The sequence below is a fragment of the Sebastes umbrosus genome, chromosome 10 (genome assembly GCF_015220745.1).
Source record: "Sebastes umbrosus isolate fSebUmb1 chromosome 10, fSebUmb1.pri, whole genome shotgun sequence".
Classification (NCBI taxonomy): domain Eukaryota; kingdom Metazoa; phylum Chordata; class Actinopteri; order Perciformes; family Sebastidae; genus Sebastes; species Sebastes umbrosus.
The window spans coordinates 17,468,864-17,484,985 of NC_051278.1; the positions used below are offsets into that span (position 1 = coordinate 17,468,864).

The 16,122-nt window shown below is 38.6% G+C and overlaps 1 protein-coding gene across 1 annotated transcript in view; it reads right to left on the reverse strand.

The window, feature by feature from the left end:
* LOC119495747 (protein eyes shut homolog) overlaps positions 1-15,886 on the reverse strand; it is a 52,382-nt gene extending 36,496 nt beyond the window's left edge. Inside the window, exons 1-5 of the mRNA XM_037782506.1 lie at positions 15,871-15,886; positions 9,714-9,818; positions 5,031-5,170; positions 1,775-1,938; positions 1,363-1,616 (exon numbers count right to left, since the gene is read on the reverse strand). Of these exons, the coding sequence (XP_037638434.1) occupies positions 1,363-1,616; positions 1,775-1,938; positions 5,031-5,170; positions 9,714-9,818; positions 15,871-15,886 (679 nt within the window). The remainder of the gene's footprint in view (positions 1-1,362; positions 1,617-1,774; positions 1,939-5,030; positions 5,171-9,713; positions 9,819-15,870) is intronic.
* Between the last annotated feature and the right edge of the window lie 236 nt (positions 15,887-16,122).

A 16,122-nucleotide genomic window follows, 5' to 3' on the forward strand; every position in this document is an offset into this window, starting at 1 on the left:
CACTCTGTGATACTGAGCCAGATCGTTATACTGTATGCCGGCCAATAATAATTCATTTAACTGCTTACACATTACTGCACCACCGTCTAATTTAGACATTTTCACCACATGTGGCCAAGATTATTAACAGTCCACATTATGCCAAATGTCTAAGAAATAGACAGACTATTTTAAATGTACATTATCTAACTCACACTTTTGATTTTGGCATAATTAGATAATATGAAAGGGACATTTTTACGGTATAGAATCCACATGTTTTAAAGCTTCAGTAGGCAGAATGTTTTTGGCATCATTGGGGCAAAAATTCCATAATAACCTTTCAGTATATTTTAAATTCAAGTGTTCTGAGAGAAAACTAGACTTCAACACCTCCTCATGGGTCTGTTTTCAGGCCCTAAAAAACTTTGGCCAATCACAGGTCATTTCAGAGAGAGCGTTCCTATTGGCTGTTCATTCGACAGAGGCAGCTGTCAATCACTCACGATCTCCGATGAAACGGTCAAACTAGGCAGCGCTGAGCAAATATGAATCAATATTCTGTTACTGTTAATGCCTATTTCTCACCTCCAATATTTTTAGAAACATCTTGTAGTGTACTGTTTAGCTGTAAAATGAGAATGTTTGCTCCAGCTGGTGGGCGGTGCTTGGTATTTCCTCAACTGATCTCAACATGGTTGCCGGGTCACAAACTCTCATTTTACAGCAATACTTTTTTTAATTATATTTGCTCCATTTCTACCCACTGCCACTTTAACATGAGCAAGACATTGCAACAGGTAACTTTAACGGAGTCAGTTTTACCTTAAAAGCATCTGGTTAACATGGCACAGATGTTCTTTAAATATCAGTATATCAGTATAACAGTGATGAATGAACGCACACCTTCAAGCTACAAGCTTTTGCATGTGGTTACGTTCTAAATAACTCAAGTGAATCGTATTTCTCGTACATTCATTACTGCAATGAAAAGGGGCAAAGAAACGATTTATATGTCACTATAAATCTTGTTCTAATGCGTAATGATTTACACAAGAAGATTGCCTTCCCAATACTATCAAATAGTATTTTGACATTAAGAAACTGTTTTATTCACATTACTGCTACAATATATGTCTGAATTTCAATCAGTTCTATGTAAAGTAATTCAAATTTTCCATTTAATTCCATCATATGCCCTCACCATTGACGCATATCAAGTTTCAATGTGAAAACTGTACCCAATGTTCAATTCTGAGCAAATTCTGACAAACTTTCTGTATGAACGCTGCATATTTCAAACACTAAAGCCTGATATCTCTGTGGCTGGCCACACTAATGGCTGCAAATAGGCTCACACATTCGCATCAGATGGTCTCATACCCTCAAACCCTGGGGGACAGTGGCACCGATAATCACTGATTAGGTCCACACAGGTGGCGCCAATTGCGCAGGGGAAGCTGATGCACTCATTTGTTTCCAGTTCACAGAGCGACCCTTCAAATCCAAGCACGCAGCGGCAGGCGAAATTATACTGCTGGTCCAGGCAAACACCGTGTTCGGAGCAGCGATGGCCAACACAGTAATCAATGTCCTCTTCACAGTAGACGCCCGTGTATCCTCTGGGACAAAGGCAGCTAGCAACAGATTAAAGAGAATTTCTTAATACTGTATATAGAGGTAGAGGAACACTTTCAGCCCTGGAGGAAGAGAACAGCAAAATGTCACGGCTTTTACAATCATTGACATTCTGGTGCTCGAATGGCCCGAGGACAATCAAGAGTTGAACACTCACCTGTAACCGTCAATCTCATCCACACAAGTGGCTCCATTTTGACACCAATGTCGAACACAATAATTGACATTTATACGGCAGTTCGGACCGGACCATCCAGGTGCGCAGATACAGGTGTAGCTACTGCCGTCATTCAGCACACAGCGTCCTCCGTTGGCACACGGCTGTCGATAGAACACAGAGCCGTCAGATATATGCGTCAAGAAATATGCCGCTTTGTGTGCAAAAGTGAAATCGCTTCATCTTGTATGGTAATATTTTAGATTGGATTGAGCCTGGTCAAAAATGTAACCATTATTTTACAACGCAATCCCTAATCATTTCTTGCTCCTGGCTGCCTGAAAATGAGCTTCATTACAGCCACATGACACACTCATGAATACTGATCCATTGCTTTATACCAGGTGCACTCAGTATTCCACGTAGCATCTACATCCTGTCTAACAAGACAAGATCAATGGTCATTGAGGGCTAAACCTCCCAAGAGTTCTCTGTAACAAAACAGATACGCCTGCTCGCTGGTACATGTGTATATATATATATATATATATATAGTGGAGCAGGAAACAAAGGGTCTGAGGGAGAGCTGGCTTGTGGGAAGGTGTATAATGCAGACATCATGGCATTTCTGTAAGGGGGCCAACACGAGGCTTTATACACAGCGAGTGATCATCTCCATCTGTCATCTGAAGATGCTCGTCTGGTTTTTAAAGCTTTTTTTTTTTTTTTTAAATGCAGAGGGTTGAATCATCAATATGTAAAAAAACAACAACAAAAAAATGCGCATTCAGAAATACATCTTCAGTGGCACTCATCCGCATCAGGTGGCAGAGGCCGTTTCAGTCCTGTAGATGTGCTCCCCTCCTGCATGCCAAAAGCAAACAATCATACAATTCCAGCTTTGTATACTCTTCCACCATGGCTGCTTAAAAATCTGGAGGTTGTGCAACGGCATTCAAAATAGAACATAAAAATGTGCTTCTCTGATTAAATATGCAGCATACAGTACACTGGGAATATATACAGTATATACGTCAACCCTATAGCCACTAACCACGTTTTTATGTATTTACAGTAGGGGTGGGAATCGGAGATACAATATATAAGATATATTGCAATTTATTACCTTTTTTCAACTACGAATTATGCAGTTTGTCAACATCTGTTTTATCTGATAAGTAGGGCTGTCAATCGATTCAAATACTTAATCGCATGATTGTCCATGATTAATTGCAAAATTAACAAAATTTACAAAATTTAATGTAAGTTTTGGAGCGTTATTTAACCTCCTTACCGACAGATGACCAATGGATTCTTTAGGTTTTCTAGTTTCATACCATACCAGTATCTTCACTTTAGCTTTAAAGCAGCTTTAATATGTTATTATCACATTAACCCTGACAGCCCTACTAATAAGATACCGTTTTCACTCTGTTCATCTCAGAGTTTTCATATCTTGAGGTCAGAGGTAAAGGGACCCCTTTGAAAATGACCATGCCAAGAGCGTTATTTAGCGTTCTTCCCAACAAGCTAACATGACATGGTTGGCACCAATCCATCCGTTTTCTAGTTTCATATGATACCAGTATCTTCACTCTTCACTAGCTTTAAAACTGAGCTGCTACAGCCTCTTACAGACAGAGTAGCAGCTGGAGGATTGTTAAGAGGTTAATAGTTTATATAACAAAAGATCAACACTTGACGTCCGTGTGTCTATACAATATTACCATGCAAAATATCGTGATACTATGCTGTATCGATTTTTTCAGGTCAGGTCGTAGGTCAGAATCTGTTGCTTAACTACACTTGTGTATTGGTTCTGTTATGTGTCAAACAGCAACATTTCAAATGTATCAAAAGTCACAAGAAGGCAGTGAACTCCCACATTAGTCAATAATTTAATACAGCTTTCTTTCCCGGGTAAACCACCATACTGTAGAGCTTCAGCACCAGCTGATTGCTCTGTTTATGGATTATCGCATTTGCCGTCAATCTTCCTGTGGGACTTATGCTTATTTCTATCCCCGTGTATAACAAAGGATTATCCCACATTTTATAAATAAGAAACTGCATTAATATTTGATAACTCCTCACTTTAGTCCTCCATGTTATAATTCAGTCTGTGGTGACAGTTGGCAGATACTATAAATAACAGTGAGTATTCCTACTTTCTTACTTAACATATGAAAGTAAAAAAAGTTTTAACCCATAAAAGACAGTGCTTTCTGCATTAGTATTTGATCGTGGGTTTGATTAAGTTGCCAAAGTGTCACTCTAGCCATTTGGAAATGCATTAATAATGTACCATCACCACAAGTTAGATTTTTCTGGTGATTTCTATGCGAGTCCTGTGTTCTTGTGGGACAAAAACAAAAAAATGATCAAACAGAGTACCCCTCTAAATAAAATGGGGGAGAAAATTACACATAACATCCTCATTAATTTGCTTGTTATGGTTCCCTCCTGTTGTGATAATGTTGGAGAGTATACATAGAAATTGCTTCAAGAGAAATAAACAAACGATTGGGAGCTCTTTAAACATGTATAGGACTTAACAGGAATACTTAACAGAACCGCAGATGAGGACAAATAGTCCACCTCTGAGACCCGCGGGATCGCTGGCGACCGATATTACTGTTTTCAAAAGGCTGTAGTGGGCTCAGTCTTAAAGCTAGAGTGAAGACGACTTAAGAAATCCATTGGTACCAACCATGTCATGTTAGCTTGTCAGGAAGGAGGCTGAATGACGCTCCAAAGTTAGGCTAAAGTTTGGTGAAGAAAAACTGTCATGGCCATTTTCAAAGGGGTCCCTTGACCTCTGACCTCAAGATATGTGAATGAAAATGGGTTCTATGGGTACCCACGAGTCTCCCCTTTACAGACATGTCCACTTTATGATAATTATTTTCGCCTATTCTAATGAGCCCAATTGTATTCATGTGTGAAGATGTTAATCCTCATAGTAGCTATTGTAACTTGACCCCACTGTATAAAATTACCTCTGGGATAATCACAGCCTCATGAAACTTTACAGCAGCAAACTACAGACTTGGAGCATTTAGAGGATGTAAAGCTTTTTAATTAATTAAGTAATTAACTCATGTTTATTTCTGATTCTGACTAGAACAACTTGACACAGTGCTGAGCTGCATCTCAAATTAATCTTCAGGTTCCCAGCTTTCAGATGATGTACACCACTTCTATGTGACATCTACTGCTGACCTCCTCTAAAACAGAGGAAGATGTTTTTACTCACTTGAAGGTTTTGAGGGCAGGGAACACGACAGGTATATTCTAGGCGATCTGGGAGATCCAGACACTGAGTCTTTGGTGGACATGTGTTGTTGGGTAGAGCACAAGCATCTATGTCAACTTCACAGTTCTTCCCCAGAAAACCTGAAAGAAAAGATTTAATACAGTTAATGGAACCGGTGACCTGATCTGCCGCAAACACATCTCTAATTAATGTCACTGTATCAGGTCAGCTCATCTATAGATCTAATAAACAAGGCCGGAATCAGGCTAATTGTGGGTCGACTGGAGGATCGGCCCTGTTATGAAATGTAGTCAAATTTAATTCTTAACTTGAGTTTCAATATGTGAACTTTCTTATTATGCTTCTTCTATTCCCCCTTCTAATCGCTGTTCTTCTTCTTCTTGTTCTTTTGATTTTAATACTTATCTGTAACCATCATCAGATTTGTGGATGACAAAAAAGGTTGGTTAGTATCACAGCAGACACTTTGTCTTATCCCTAAAGGAAAACCCTTATTGAGGTGGTATAATTAGAAATAATAATTTGCAGAACCAATAGTTGAATGGGTAACACTTTATAATAACCATAATTTATAAATGGTAAATTTATAGTTGATTAAACTTAGATAATAGTCATTTTACTGTTAACAAACAATAATTCATAATGTTTAGTAATTATTAGTAATGCCATAATTTTAACGGTTTATTGTTGCACACATAACATTTTATATACAACACACACACACACACACACACACACACTATATATATATGCACACACACATATTTATATATATATATACACACAGACATATATAAGTATATGGTAATGATTAGAATATTATTTGTAAACCTTTAAGAAATTTTCTGTAAAACATCTATAAACATTATATGGGTAGATATTTCTAACACTTTGTTAATGATTAATAATTGGTTTGTAAACCATCTATAAATATTATTTGGATGGCTATTATAAAGTAGCAACTGATGATTATAATACCTTGTTAAATGGTTGATAAATACTTTGTAAAGCATCTATAAACATTATTTAGATAGATAGTTAATACTCTGTTAATAATAATGATAATTGGTTTCTGGTCCATCTGTCTATGTAATGTTTATAGATGTTTTACAAATGATTTCTGAAAGGTTTACAAAGCATTTGGTAATCACTAACGAATACTTAATATAATGTATGCAATGTTATAATGTGTACAACAATTAACTGATAATAAATACTTTACTAATGTAATCAGAATGTAATTGTTATCGTCTCCAATCAGCTATGATACAATATAGAAATTAAATATTTCATATTACACAAACTAATGATAAAATAACATAAATTATATAATTACTAATAATAAGTAAACATCATTATTTATCCTTTCATTGTTTCTTAACAGTAATATAACTATTAGCTCAGTTTAATTAACTATCAATTTACCATTTTGGACCATGAACTAACATAAATTAATATAGTAAGCTTTGGGAGAGTGAGAACTGTGCATTAGTTTGACTTAACCCATGCACACTGTTGTTAAGGGAACACGCAGTATCGAGTTGGTAATATATTCAGCGGCAGGTAGGGCTTGGAAAAAAGAAAGTGGCCAGCAACTTATAATCCCACACATGTCTTAAGACTTTGCTCAGTACTGTGGTCCTGCTCTCACCAGACTATTTTCTTACATTGTAGAACTCACTTCGCCATGAGAAGATGCAGCAGATGAGGCACATGAGTGGAAGAGGCTTAGCTTTACTGAGATAACAGATGGGATTTAGTAGCAAGGCTGGAAAACCAGGGTGTGCCCCGTGGAATTTTGTTACCATGGATCTGTGGCCACATCTAGTACCAGTTTACTTAGAGAGTTAGGGATTTATGATCGGGGATTACGGGAGGCTGCTTCAGAGGCAGCTGAAAAGAGCAACCGACGGCTCTGCCTGAAAAGAAAAGGCGCCAGCTTGTGTGCAAAGCATGAGATATCCATCTCTTGTTTAAGATAGGAGATACAGCAAATATCAGTGTCAACTCGGCGGGCAAACAACAGTTTCTACTCCCTGTATGATCGTCTTAGGCTTACTGTTGATGTTAATAGTAAGAGGGCAAATACAGGCATCGTAGGTACATTTATGAAATATGTTCCTAAATATAGAGACAGTGCTGATCGGTGCTCTGAGCAGGTGTAACGGGGCGGCACATGATAACTGGTGAGCCTTCTGGGGTGTCGTGGGTCTAATTCAACTTGACATCTGTGATGGGAGGTTCCCACTTGATAACCCCAATGACATAGCCATCAGCCCACCCCGTCATTCCTCTAACATCACAGCCAGATCTCTACATAGATGCTCACCCAAAAAGCAGATAGTCACAACAGATCTGGCGTATTGGGAAATATTTAAGACACAATTTCAATACTTTTCTCAATTATTATTGTTTATTGACTTATATAACCTTTTAGCTTTTGAAGATACTCCAATAAATTACATTTGCATTAAGCAAAAATACCAATGTAGGCACAGGCGGACCATTTCACTTTCTTCTTAACATTTAAAGTAAGAGGCTGTAATGTTAGCTTTTTCATTACCAGCACTTCTGACATAAGGTTTCTATGTTATTATTGCATTGCGCACTGCTGTGTTCAAACCTGCTGGCCTTTAAAAGAGTTTGCAATTCCTCCTTGTGTCTGCAAAGGTTTCCTCCCTAACTTCAAAGACATGCCAGTTAAGTGAACTGGAAACTCTGAATTCCCTGTAGGTACGACTTTGTTTTTCTGTCTGCGTGTTAGCCCTGAGATGGACTGGCAACCTGTCCGGGGTGTGCCCTGCGTCTCGCCAAATGCATGCTGGAGGAGTCTTCAGCCCCTCGCAGCCGGAGCAGGATAAGCTGGCAGAGGAAATGGATGGATGAACAAGCTATCATTCACCATCTTTTAAAACTACGGAGAGTTGCACCTTAGACACTTCAAGGGCTGACACAATTCATCAGTTGATGAAAATACAATGCCACATCTGAATGTCACCTTAAATAGTGTCTCTAATGTGGCTTGCTTCAGCAGCTGATGAGGCGAACGGACTCTGTGACCCGTTAACACTGGTATTGTCCTTTAATGTTTAATTGAACAAGAGTGAACAAACACAATGTTTCATTAACGTCAATGTTACATTTCCCTAAAGAGTCCAAAAACATTTTGAGGACAAGGGCTAAAAATAACAGCGGCAAATTCTTGTGAGAAAAACTTCATCTGGCCACTAAGACGCCGTGCCCACAAACTGCCAGACACACTAACAGCTTCCCGCCAGCAACACCAAGCTCCCGCGAGTTTACGTTCAGTGGATTTAAAATCAGACTCAGCCCGTCAGGCACAATAAGCAATTATGTACAGGAAAATTATATTAATGGGAGTTTCATAATATAACATCATGAAACTCACATTAATGTATTTGCACAATTTGGTTGCATTATTGAGTTTTGGCAATGAGCCTTTCCTAAGCTGTTCATCACCAGCCTGGTAAACCGATACTGTGAATAATGAGATGAAGATCCCCTCTTGTCGCCTCTACACTGCACAATAGAGCACATTGTGATCACAGTGAGGTTGGCCTTTTATAATGGCTTTTGTACTTGTAGTATCATCAAAGAAAACCCAAGAATAGTTAACAGGATATAAGTAAGACATATGATTCATGTGATGAATTGAATCATGCCGAATTCTTTAGCCTGACTTCCTCAGGCAGGATGCGTCACAGTCTGGGGACCCTGCTGGCGACGGATAATCACTTTTGGTTTTCAGTGCACACTGAGGGGCAAAGTCACAAAAGGATTGTGCAGCTGTTTTGCGGCCGCTAAACCTGCACAAGTAAGACAAATAGAGACCGCGTAATTCTCAAAGCACCCGCAAAGGGTGAAATGCATCCCTAACTGCGCTGTCAAGCAAATAACGTCTCAGTGCTCCTGTGCTATTTTCCATGTATTTAAAGGAACAGCGTGTAACATTTTGGGAGATCTATTAGCAGAAATGGAATATAGTATTCATAACTATGTTTTCATTAGTGTATAATCACCTGAAACTGAGAATCGTTGTGTTTTCGTTAGCTTAGAATGAGCCCTTCGTATCTACATAGGGAATGGGTCCTCTTGACAGAGTTTCTACAGTAGCCCAGAATGAACAAACCAAATGTGGTCTCTACAGAGAGCTTTTCACGTTTTTACATTACATGAAGGCCACCGTAGTTCTCTGACAGACTTGTGAAACTGCAGTTAAGTGCAAAACTGTGGTACCGCCAGCAGTCGTCTGACTTCTGTTGCTCCTAAAATAGTGTTATTATGGTAAGGATGACCTCTGAGTGAGGTGAACGGTGTTACTACGGTTTTACACTCTGTGACTCGTTACCACAGCCTTGGAAAGGGAGGAGTGAGGGGAGGGGTATTCAGTTGGTTGCAATCTGCAACCACACCACTAGATGACGCCAAATCCTACACACTGTCCCTTTAAACTAGGTAATAAGCGAAGACAGGGCAGATTCTGGTTACGAATTCACCCCTGAGACGACTGAGGAAGATCTTAGGCCACATCCACTGCATACAAGTTTAAAAGGTATGCAGCACTGCCTGCTACCACAGCGAATACAGATAATCACTTAAATGTCATTACGGAGCTCTAGATTAGACAATAGCCCAACATACCTGCAGGACATTGGCATTCGTAGCGTCCTAGCAAGTCGGCGCATGTGCCATTGTGATGACAGGGAGTGGAGACACACTCATCGATCTCAGTCTCACAGTTTGTTCCTGAAAATAGAAGCAAAAAAAATGGTGCAATTAGTTGCATTTGTAACACATTACTATCTTCACACAGAGCTCTTCCTGTACATTGCATGTTTAAAATACAACTTTGCCAAAAAAGCCCCCTTTTCTGTAAGAATAGAAGGTCCAAAGAAAATGATTTATCTGCCATATTTAGTAAAGGAATAGCCCGTCAAACCAGGGGAATATGTTCTCTTAATATCTCCCTTTGCTTTTCCAGGGGCTCACAATCTGAATCCTACAGGACCGCGCTAAAGGAATGTTTGTGGCCTAATTACTGTTCAAGAGAAAGCTTAGCATAAAGACTGGAAGCAGGGGGGAACAGATAGCCTGGCTCTGTCCAAAAAGTACAAAGAAATTCTACCAACAACTGTTAAAAGCACTAATTAACATCTCATTTGTTTAATGGGTGCAAGTGTAAGAACAACAAGTTTACAGGGGTGATATGCCGGACTGTTTCTTGACTAGGAGCACAGACAACCTGGAGTCGTGCCATCACTGGGACGTTGCCCGGCAGGTGTTGATATGCAGATTTTCTAAAAATCTTTGAACAGAGCCAGGCTGGCTGTTTTCCCCTGATTCCAATCTTTATGCTAAGCTAAGCTTAATTGGCTGCTGGCTTTAGCTTCATATACAGATATGAAAGCGTTATCAATCAATATTTGTCTAAATACTTTTGTTAAGAAGATAAATAAGCATATGTCCCCAAATGTTCCTTTAAGAGTTGCCTGCAATTGTTTGAGCACCTTTTTCTCCTGAAACAATAATTAGGCCATCTTGAAGCATTCCTTTAAAAAGATGCTGTAGGATTCAGGTGGTGAGCCCCTGGAAACGCACAGAGAGATTGGACAAGCTCACTTTCTTGTTAAGAAAATAGACACTTAATAACGAGCTCTGTCCGGCTGAAGAGAGCAGGAGAAGTGGGGGGATGCAGGTTTCTTGATGGGAGATTTGTTTGGTGCTCAGCTGCCTCAGCAGCTGCTGGTTCAACCGCTGTGGCTGGGGGTGGGTGTCTTCCAGTGCAGGTTATTAATTTAAAATGTCCTATCATCAATAACGGAGCAGCAATGACATGTAGTGAAAGTCCCTTCTTGACAGCGGCAACCTCACGCTACAGCACAAACACCATGATTGATATCATCTGCACGGTGGCTGCTACAGGTCATTATATTCAAAATACGCCACGCTGTGCGGCAGCAAATTATACAAATTTGTCCTACTAAAATCTGGGAAACGCCTACTCTCATTTATCGCTGTGAATAAAATCAATTATGTTGTATTGTAGTCTTTTTTTATGAAGGCTTTAATAATATGAAATATGGTGATTTAGGTTACAAAATGTTTGTAGTGCAATGTCTTAAAAGGCTTTAAATGATCAAATATATAAAAAAAAAACATGTTAAAGGTCAATATCAATTGAAGGTTATTTTAATTGCATCAGCTCTTCACAATCATTATTTACCTCCAGCCAATAGATTCTTACTGGCCAGATAAAGAAAGACTGCATTTCAGGTGAAGAATTACAGATGATTTCACAATTTGTCTTTTAATCCCACTCCTGGATCTTTGGTGGATTCTAAACTAGCATTTAATAGCATGGCTATTTTCCAGGTCTTGTTAATATTATCAACACAATTAAAAAAGAAAGAGAGCAAAATATATGCCAACAGTTGTTGTTCCGTGAAAAATAAAGCCTTTGAAAATGACACCCGAATGCCTGGGCGTGAGTAATGTATCCTGAGTTATGATCTATGATTGACTACACTGGGGTTTCTGGGCAAAGCCTGAAATTAAATTGGCCTTTCTATGCTGCATGGCTCGAAATTCCAAAGCAAAAATCCCCAAGATGCCAGAAAATGATGAATTCTATCAGTCACTAAGACCTGCCATGGTGCAAGAGACAATTTTCCATTACTGAAGTGGCAACAGATTTCAGCTTTGAACAGAGGGGGGAAAAACCTTGTTCATGTAGTGCTATGTAAGGGCTTATCTGACTGACAGGTAAGTGTGTCAGGACTTAAGGCTAGATTGGGAAATATGCTATAGGCCAAAACCTGAGTGCACTGGGGAAGAAAAAAAAAAATTCACATTCACCGGTTGTTTAAGCAATAAAACAAGAGAGGAACAATAGCGTGCAGTGCAATCGTAAACCCTATACAGCATCAACAATGTTCAGCACAATCTGTGGTTTTCCACACTGTCCTTTTTTTCTAGAATAGAGAATGTAACAAAGTCCGAAGAGAGATGTTTACATACTGTGCTGTATTATGCTGATGAGTTGCTTATGATATAATTAGGGCTGTCAAAGTTAACGTGATAATAACGCATTAACGTATTTTATTGCCACTAATTTCTTTAACGCAACTTGACCTCTGACCTTAAGATATGTGAATGAAAATGGGTTCTGTGGGTACCCACGAGTCTCCCCTTTACTGACAAGCCCACATTATGATAATCACATGCAGTTTTGGGGCAAGTCATAGTCAAGTCAGCACACTGACTCACTGACAGCTGTTGTTGCCTGTTGGGCTGCAGTTTGCCATGTTATGATTTGAGCTTATGTTTTATGCTAAATGCAGTACCTGTGAGGGTTTCTGGACAATAATTGTCATTGTTTTGTGTTGTTAATTGATTTCCAATAATAAATATAGACTGTGCATACATTTGCATAAAGCAATCATATTTGTCCACTCCCATGTTGATACGAGAGTTAAATACTTGACAAATCTCCCTTTAAGGTACATTTTGAACAGATAAAAAATGTGTGATTAATTTGTGATTAATCGCGATAAACTATGGACAATCATGAAATTAATCTCTGGTGATTCCCACCCCTTCTGTATATACATAAACACCTGATTATATTTCTTAGGCGGTGTGAACAGTTTAGATAAGCAATGCGTCAAATTAATGCTTCAATTATAAAATAAAATGGCATAGTTGTGAATGTTGGGTGTCTGCTAGAGACAATATCACAGTAGCATTTAGCTTATTTATAGCTATTCACTGAAATGATGTGTTTTCTTAGATGTGGTCTCCCGCCTGGGAGGTCTTGAAGCAATGACGCACTTGTGAAAATCGCACTTAATTCTGACTGTTTCTGTGAATTTGTTGATCTTTTTAAAGCCCGATAATGAAAAGGGTACTTAGGCTTTTTTTTTTTCTTCTTAAATCTCTCACTCTGTAACAACACCTTTTGTTTTTGTGTCTCTCCCCTGTTCCCCTCGTTTTTTTAGAACAGTTGTCAGTGATAGCTTAACAACTTTAGGCCATGTTGCCGAGCTGGCAGCTAATTAGGAAGCAGTTTGCCAGAGTACTTGGATTAAATGCAGTCAGCAGCAGGCCTTAGAAATGTCAAACAGGCGAGGCTACTGGTAAATAAGCTCTAAGGTTAAAAAAAAGAAAATCTGGCCTTTGCTTCAAACCACAGATTTCTGGCCTGAGCTATATTTTCTATACATGATATACTGGTAATTATAATATATTTTCAATTCAGTGCACTTCACAGATATTTAGTTAGTTGTAGATGCTAGTGTTGGTGCTTCTCTGTTTGGATTTAGACTAACCGAAAGTGTTTACTGCTAGTGTGTACTACTAATAATCAAAAATGAATTGATCACTGTAGGAAGCTTTTCCTTGCTCCGCTCCTAAGGGTGGTCAGAGGTCAGAGGTCAGTTATGGAGCAGCAGCCCTTAAGATGGCTGTGATTCAGTCTTTTGTGACATTAATCAGAGCGGATTCTTGCAAACATGGAGGTTTGAACCAAAAGCTGACAGTGAAAGAGTGGCCTCCCTTTGCACTATGTTGCCCTGCTGACCCATGTGCAAGCAATGTACAATATTAGAGGTCACGTGACCCCCTCTTCCCAAAAAAACAGCTCTCAGTCAGATGTGGCAGTTGCTTCTGTGTTACTAGGAAACAGACTTGTCTAAGTTTACATCATGCCGGCTGTAAGGATATTGGTAAACACTGACTTCAGGAAATTAAATGAACCTGTTTCGATTTTTTGTTGAAACATTTTAAAAGGTTAATGAGAAGTGTACGCTTGACAAGTTTAATATACTACTGAATCTATATCGGGATACTGCAGAGTGCATGATGTTGCTTTTATTATGTTTATGTGCATTAGGGCTGTCAAAATTGGCCAAAAATGCCATTTGAATATTCATTATAAAAGAATTTTTTTTTTAAGCTATCTATTTTTGCTCATTATGTCCATGACACTATGTCTCTCCTGAGTGAGTGATGCGCTGCGCAGTGTTTTGAGCTGAACTTTTGTTGGACGTCACGTTTCTATTTATTCCTGTCGCTCGCTATGAAAGAGAATGTACGAGAAACAGCTGATTCGTGAAATTAAAAAGAGAAGTTATCTATACAATACCTCCTGCCGTCGTGCTGCTTTTTTTTATCACAATCAAATATTAATTTTAATATTCAAATATATATTAGACTTTAGAATATTCGTTGACAGCCCTAATGTGTAATTAAATTAAACACAATATACTGTAAAATTAGAAAACTGTCAATATTTTATAAAGCTTGATAAGGGGACATTTTTCATCATCAGATCTACATTTATAAACTATTATACAAAACGATTGGCATAAAAATATACTCAAAGTACCTAAAGTAAAACTAATCATTATGCAGAATGGCCCATTTCAGAATAATGTGTATTGTAGTATTAACATAGATTACAATTATTGATGCATTAATGTGTACAACACTTTAATATTGCAGCTGGTAAAAGTGAGGTCACTTTAATAATGTATAGCTAATACTATTAAATTATATATTCTTGAATTTCCCTCAGGATCAATAAAGTTACTATCTATCTATCTATCTATCTATCTATCTATCTATCTATATACTGCTGGATAGCTTAATCTATAATAATCTACCATAATGTATTGTCGATTTATATTGCGCATTAATAATTTAAATGTACAAAGTAACTAGTAGCTAAAGCTATTAAATCAATGTAGTGGAGTAAAAAGGACAATATCTGCCTCTAATATAAATTACATTCCACCACTGGAATCAAATAGGTTACGAAGCTAATGTTAACAATCCCACTGAAACTCAACAACTCACTATAACTGTTGTGCTGCTACGATGTACTCGTTCAGCTCAGTTGGTTCTGTTGTCAAAACCAGTGCCAGCTCAAATAAAAAAAGCAGGTTCTCCCAGTAGAGTAGCTAACACAAGCTAATGATGAGATCGAACATTTAGAAGGTCAAGGACAACGACTTTTCTCAGAAGCTGGTGGAACAACTAAAGCTAAAACAGCCAATTGCAATTCATTGCAATTTGTGGCTTCATGCAGCCTTTACGTTTGTTTGTAGTCAGTTTAATCCATGGTTAGTTTACAAGTGAAGGAACTGGTAATGCAGTGTGAGTCATACTGCAGCATACGTATGTTATCTAACCAATGATTACCTGATATGAAAAGATAATAAAAAGAAGAAGTACAGGCTTCACCTTGTTTGGCGTTCTTTTAAGACCATTTTGATGAAGTTTTGGTGTGCATCTCGGTCTACTGACACAACCCATAATCCACCCTTATTTTTGCTGCAAGAACTCTCAAATGAAAGTTTTGTGTTTATTGTATAAGAGGGTGGAAAACGCATTTCCTTCGCAAACTTCATATGAACATAACATTTTAATGGACACCTGCCAGCCAATCAGAAACCTGTATTTTCTGACATTTATTTTGCCATGATGGAAATTATGAACTTCTGATGGAATACATGACTTGTGTATAGATTTAAAGCCATTCTTTATGCACTGCTGCCTTAAATCACCAACAAAAGGCAAAATAGAAACATTTATAATTTATGGATCGCTCTCAGCAGAAGAGCTCTCTGTGTCAAGAACCTTGCATGAGACTGTAGAATAACGAGAGTAAAACATTCAGACTGCCTTCACCACCTGTGTTGCATGTCTGCCTCACACATTTGCATAACATTGCGCACGCATTGCATTATACATGATGTTTACATACATGTTACACCAGACGTCAAAGCAGAACACAAACCTCTTTCCAACTGCATGTTGCCGTCGAGCTACACCAGTTCCACGTCGGCTTTTCCCCATACATCAATCAGTCATTCCTCACCACATGACCAACTTTCCCACAAGGGTTTGTACGGCTCTATCCGCACTTTGAGATATCCGCCCACATACAGACAGACAGACAGATGGAAAGGGGGCAACAAAACAGATAGTAAAGCGAAGTTATCTCACCTGTGAAGCCGAGGGGGCATTTGCAGGTGTACTGCGGAGGAGT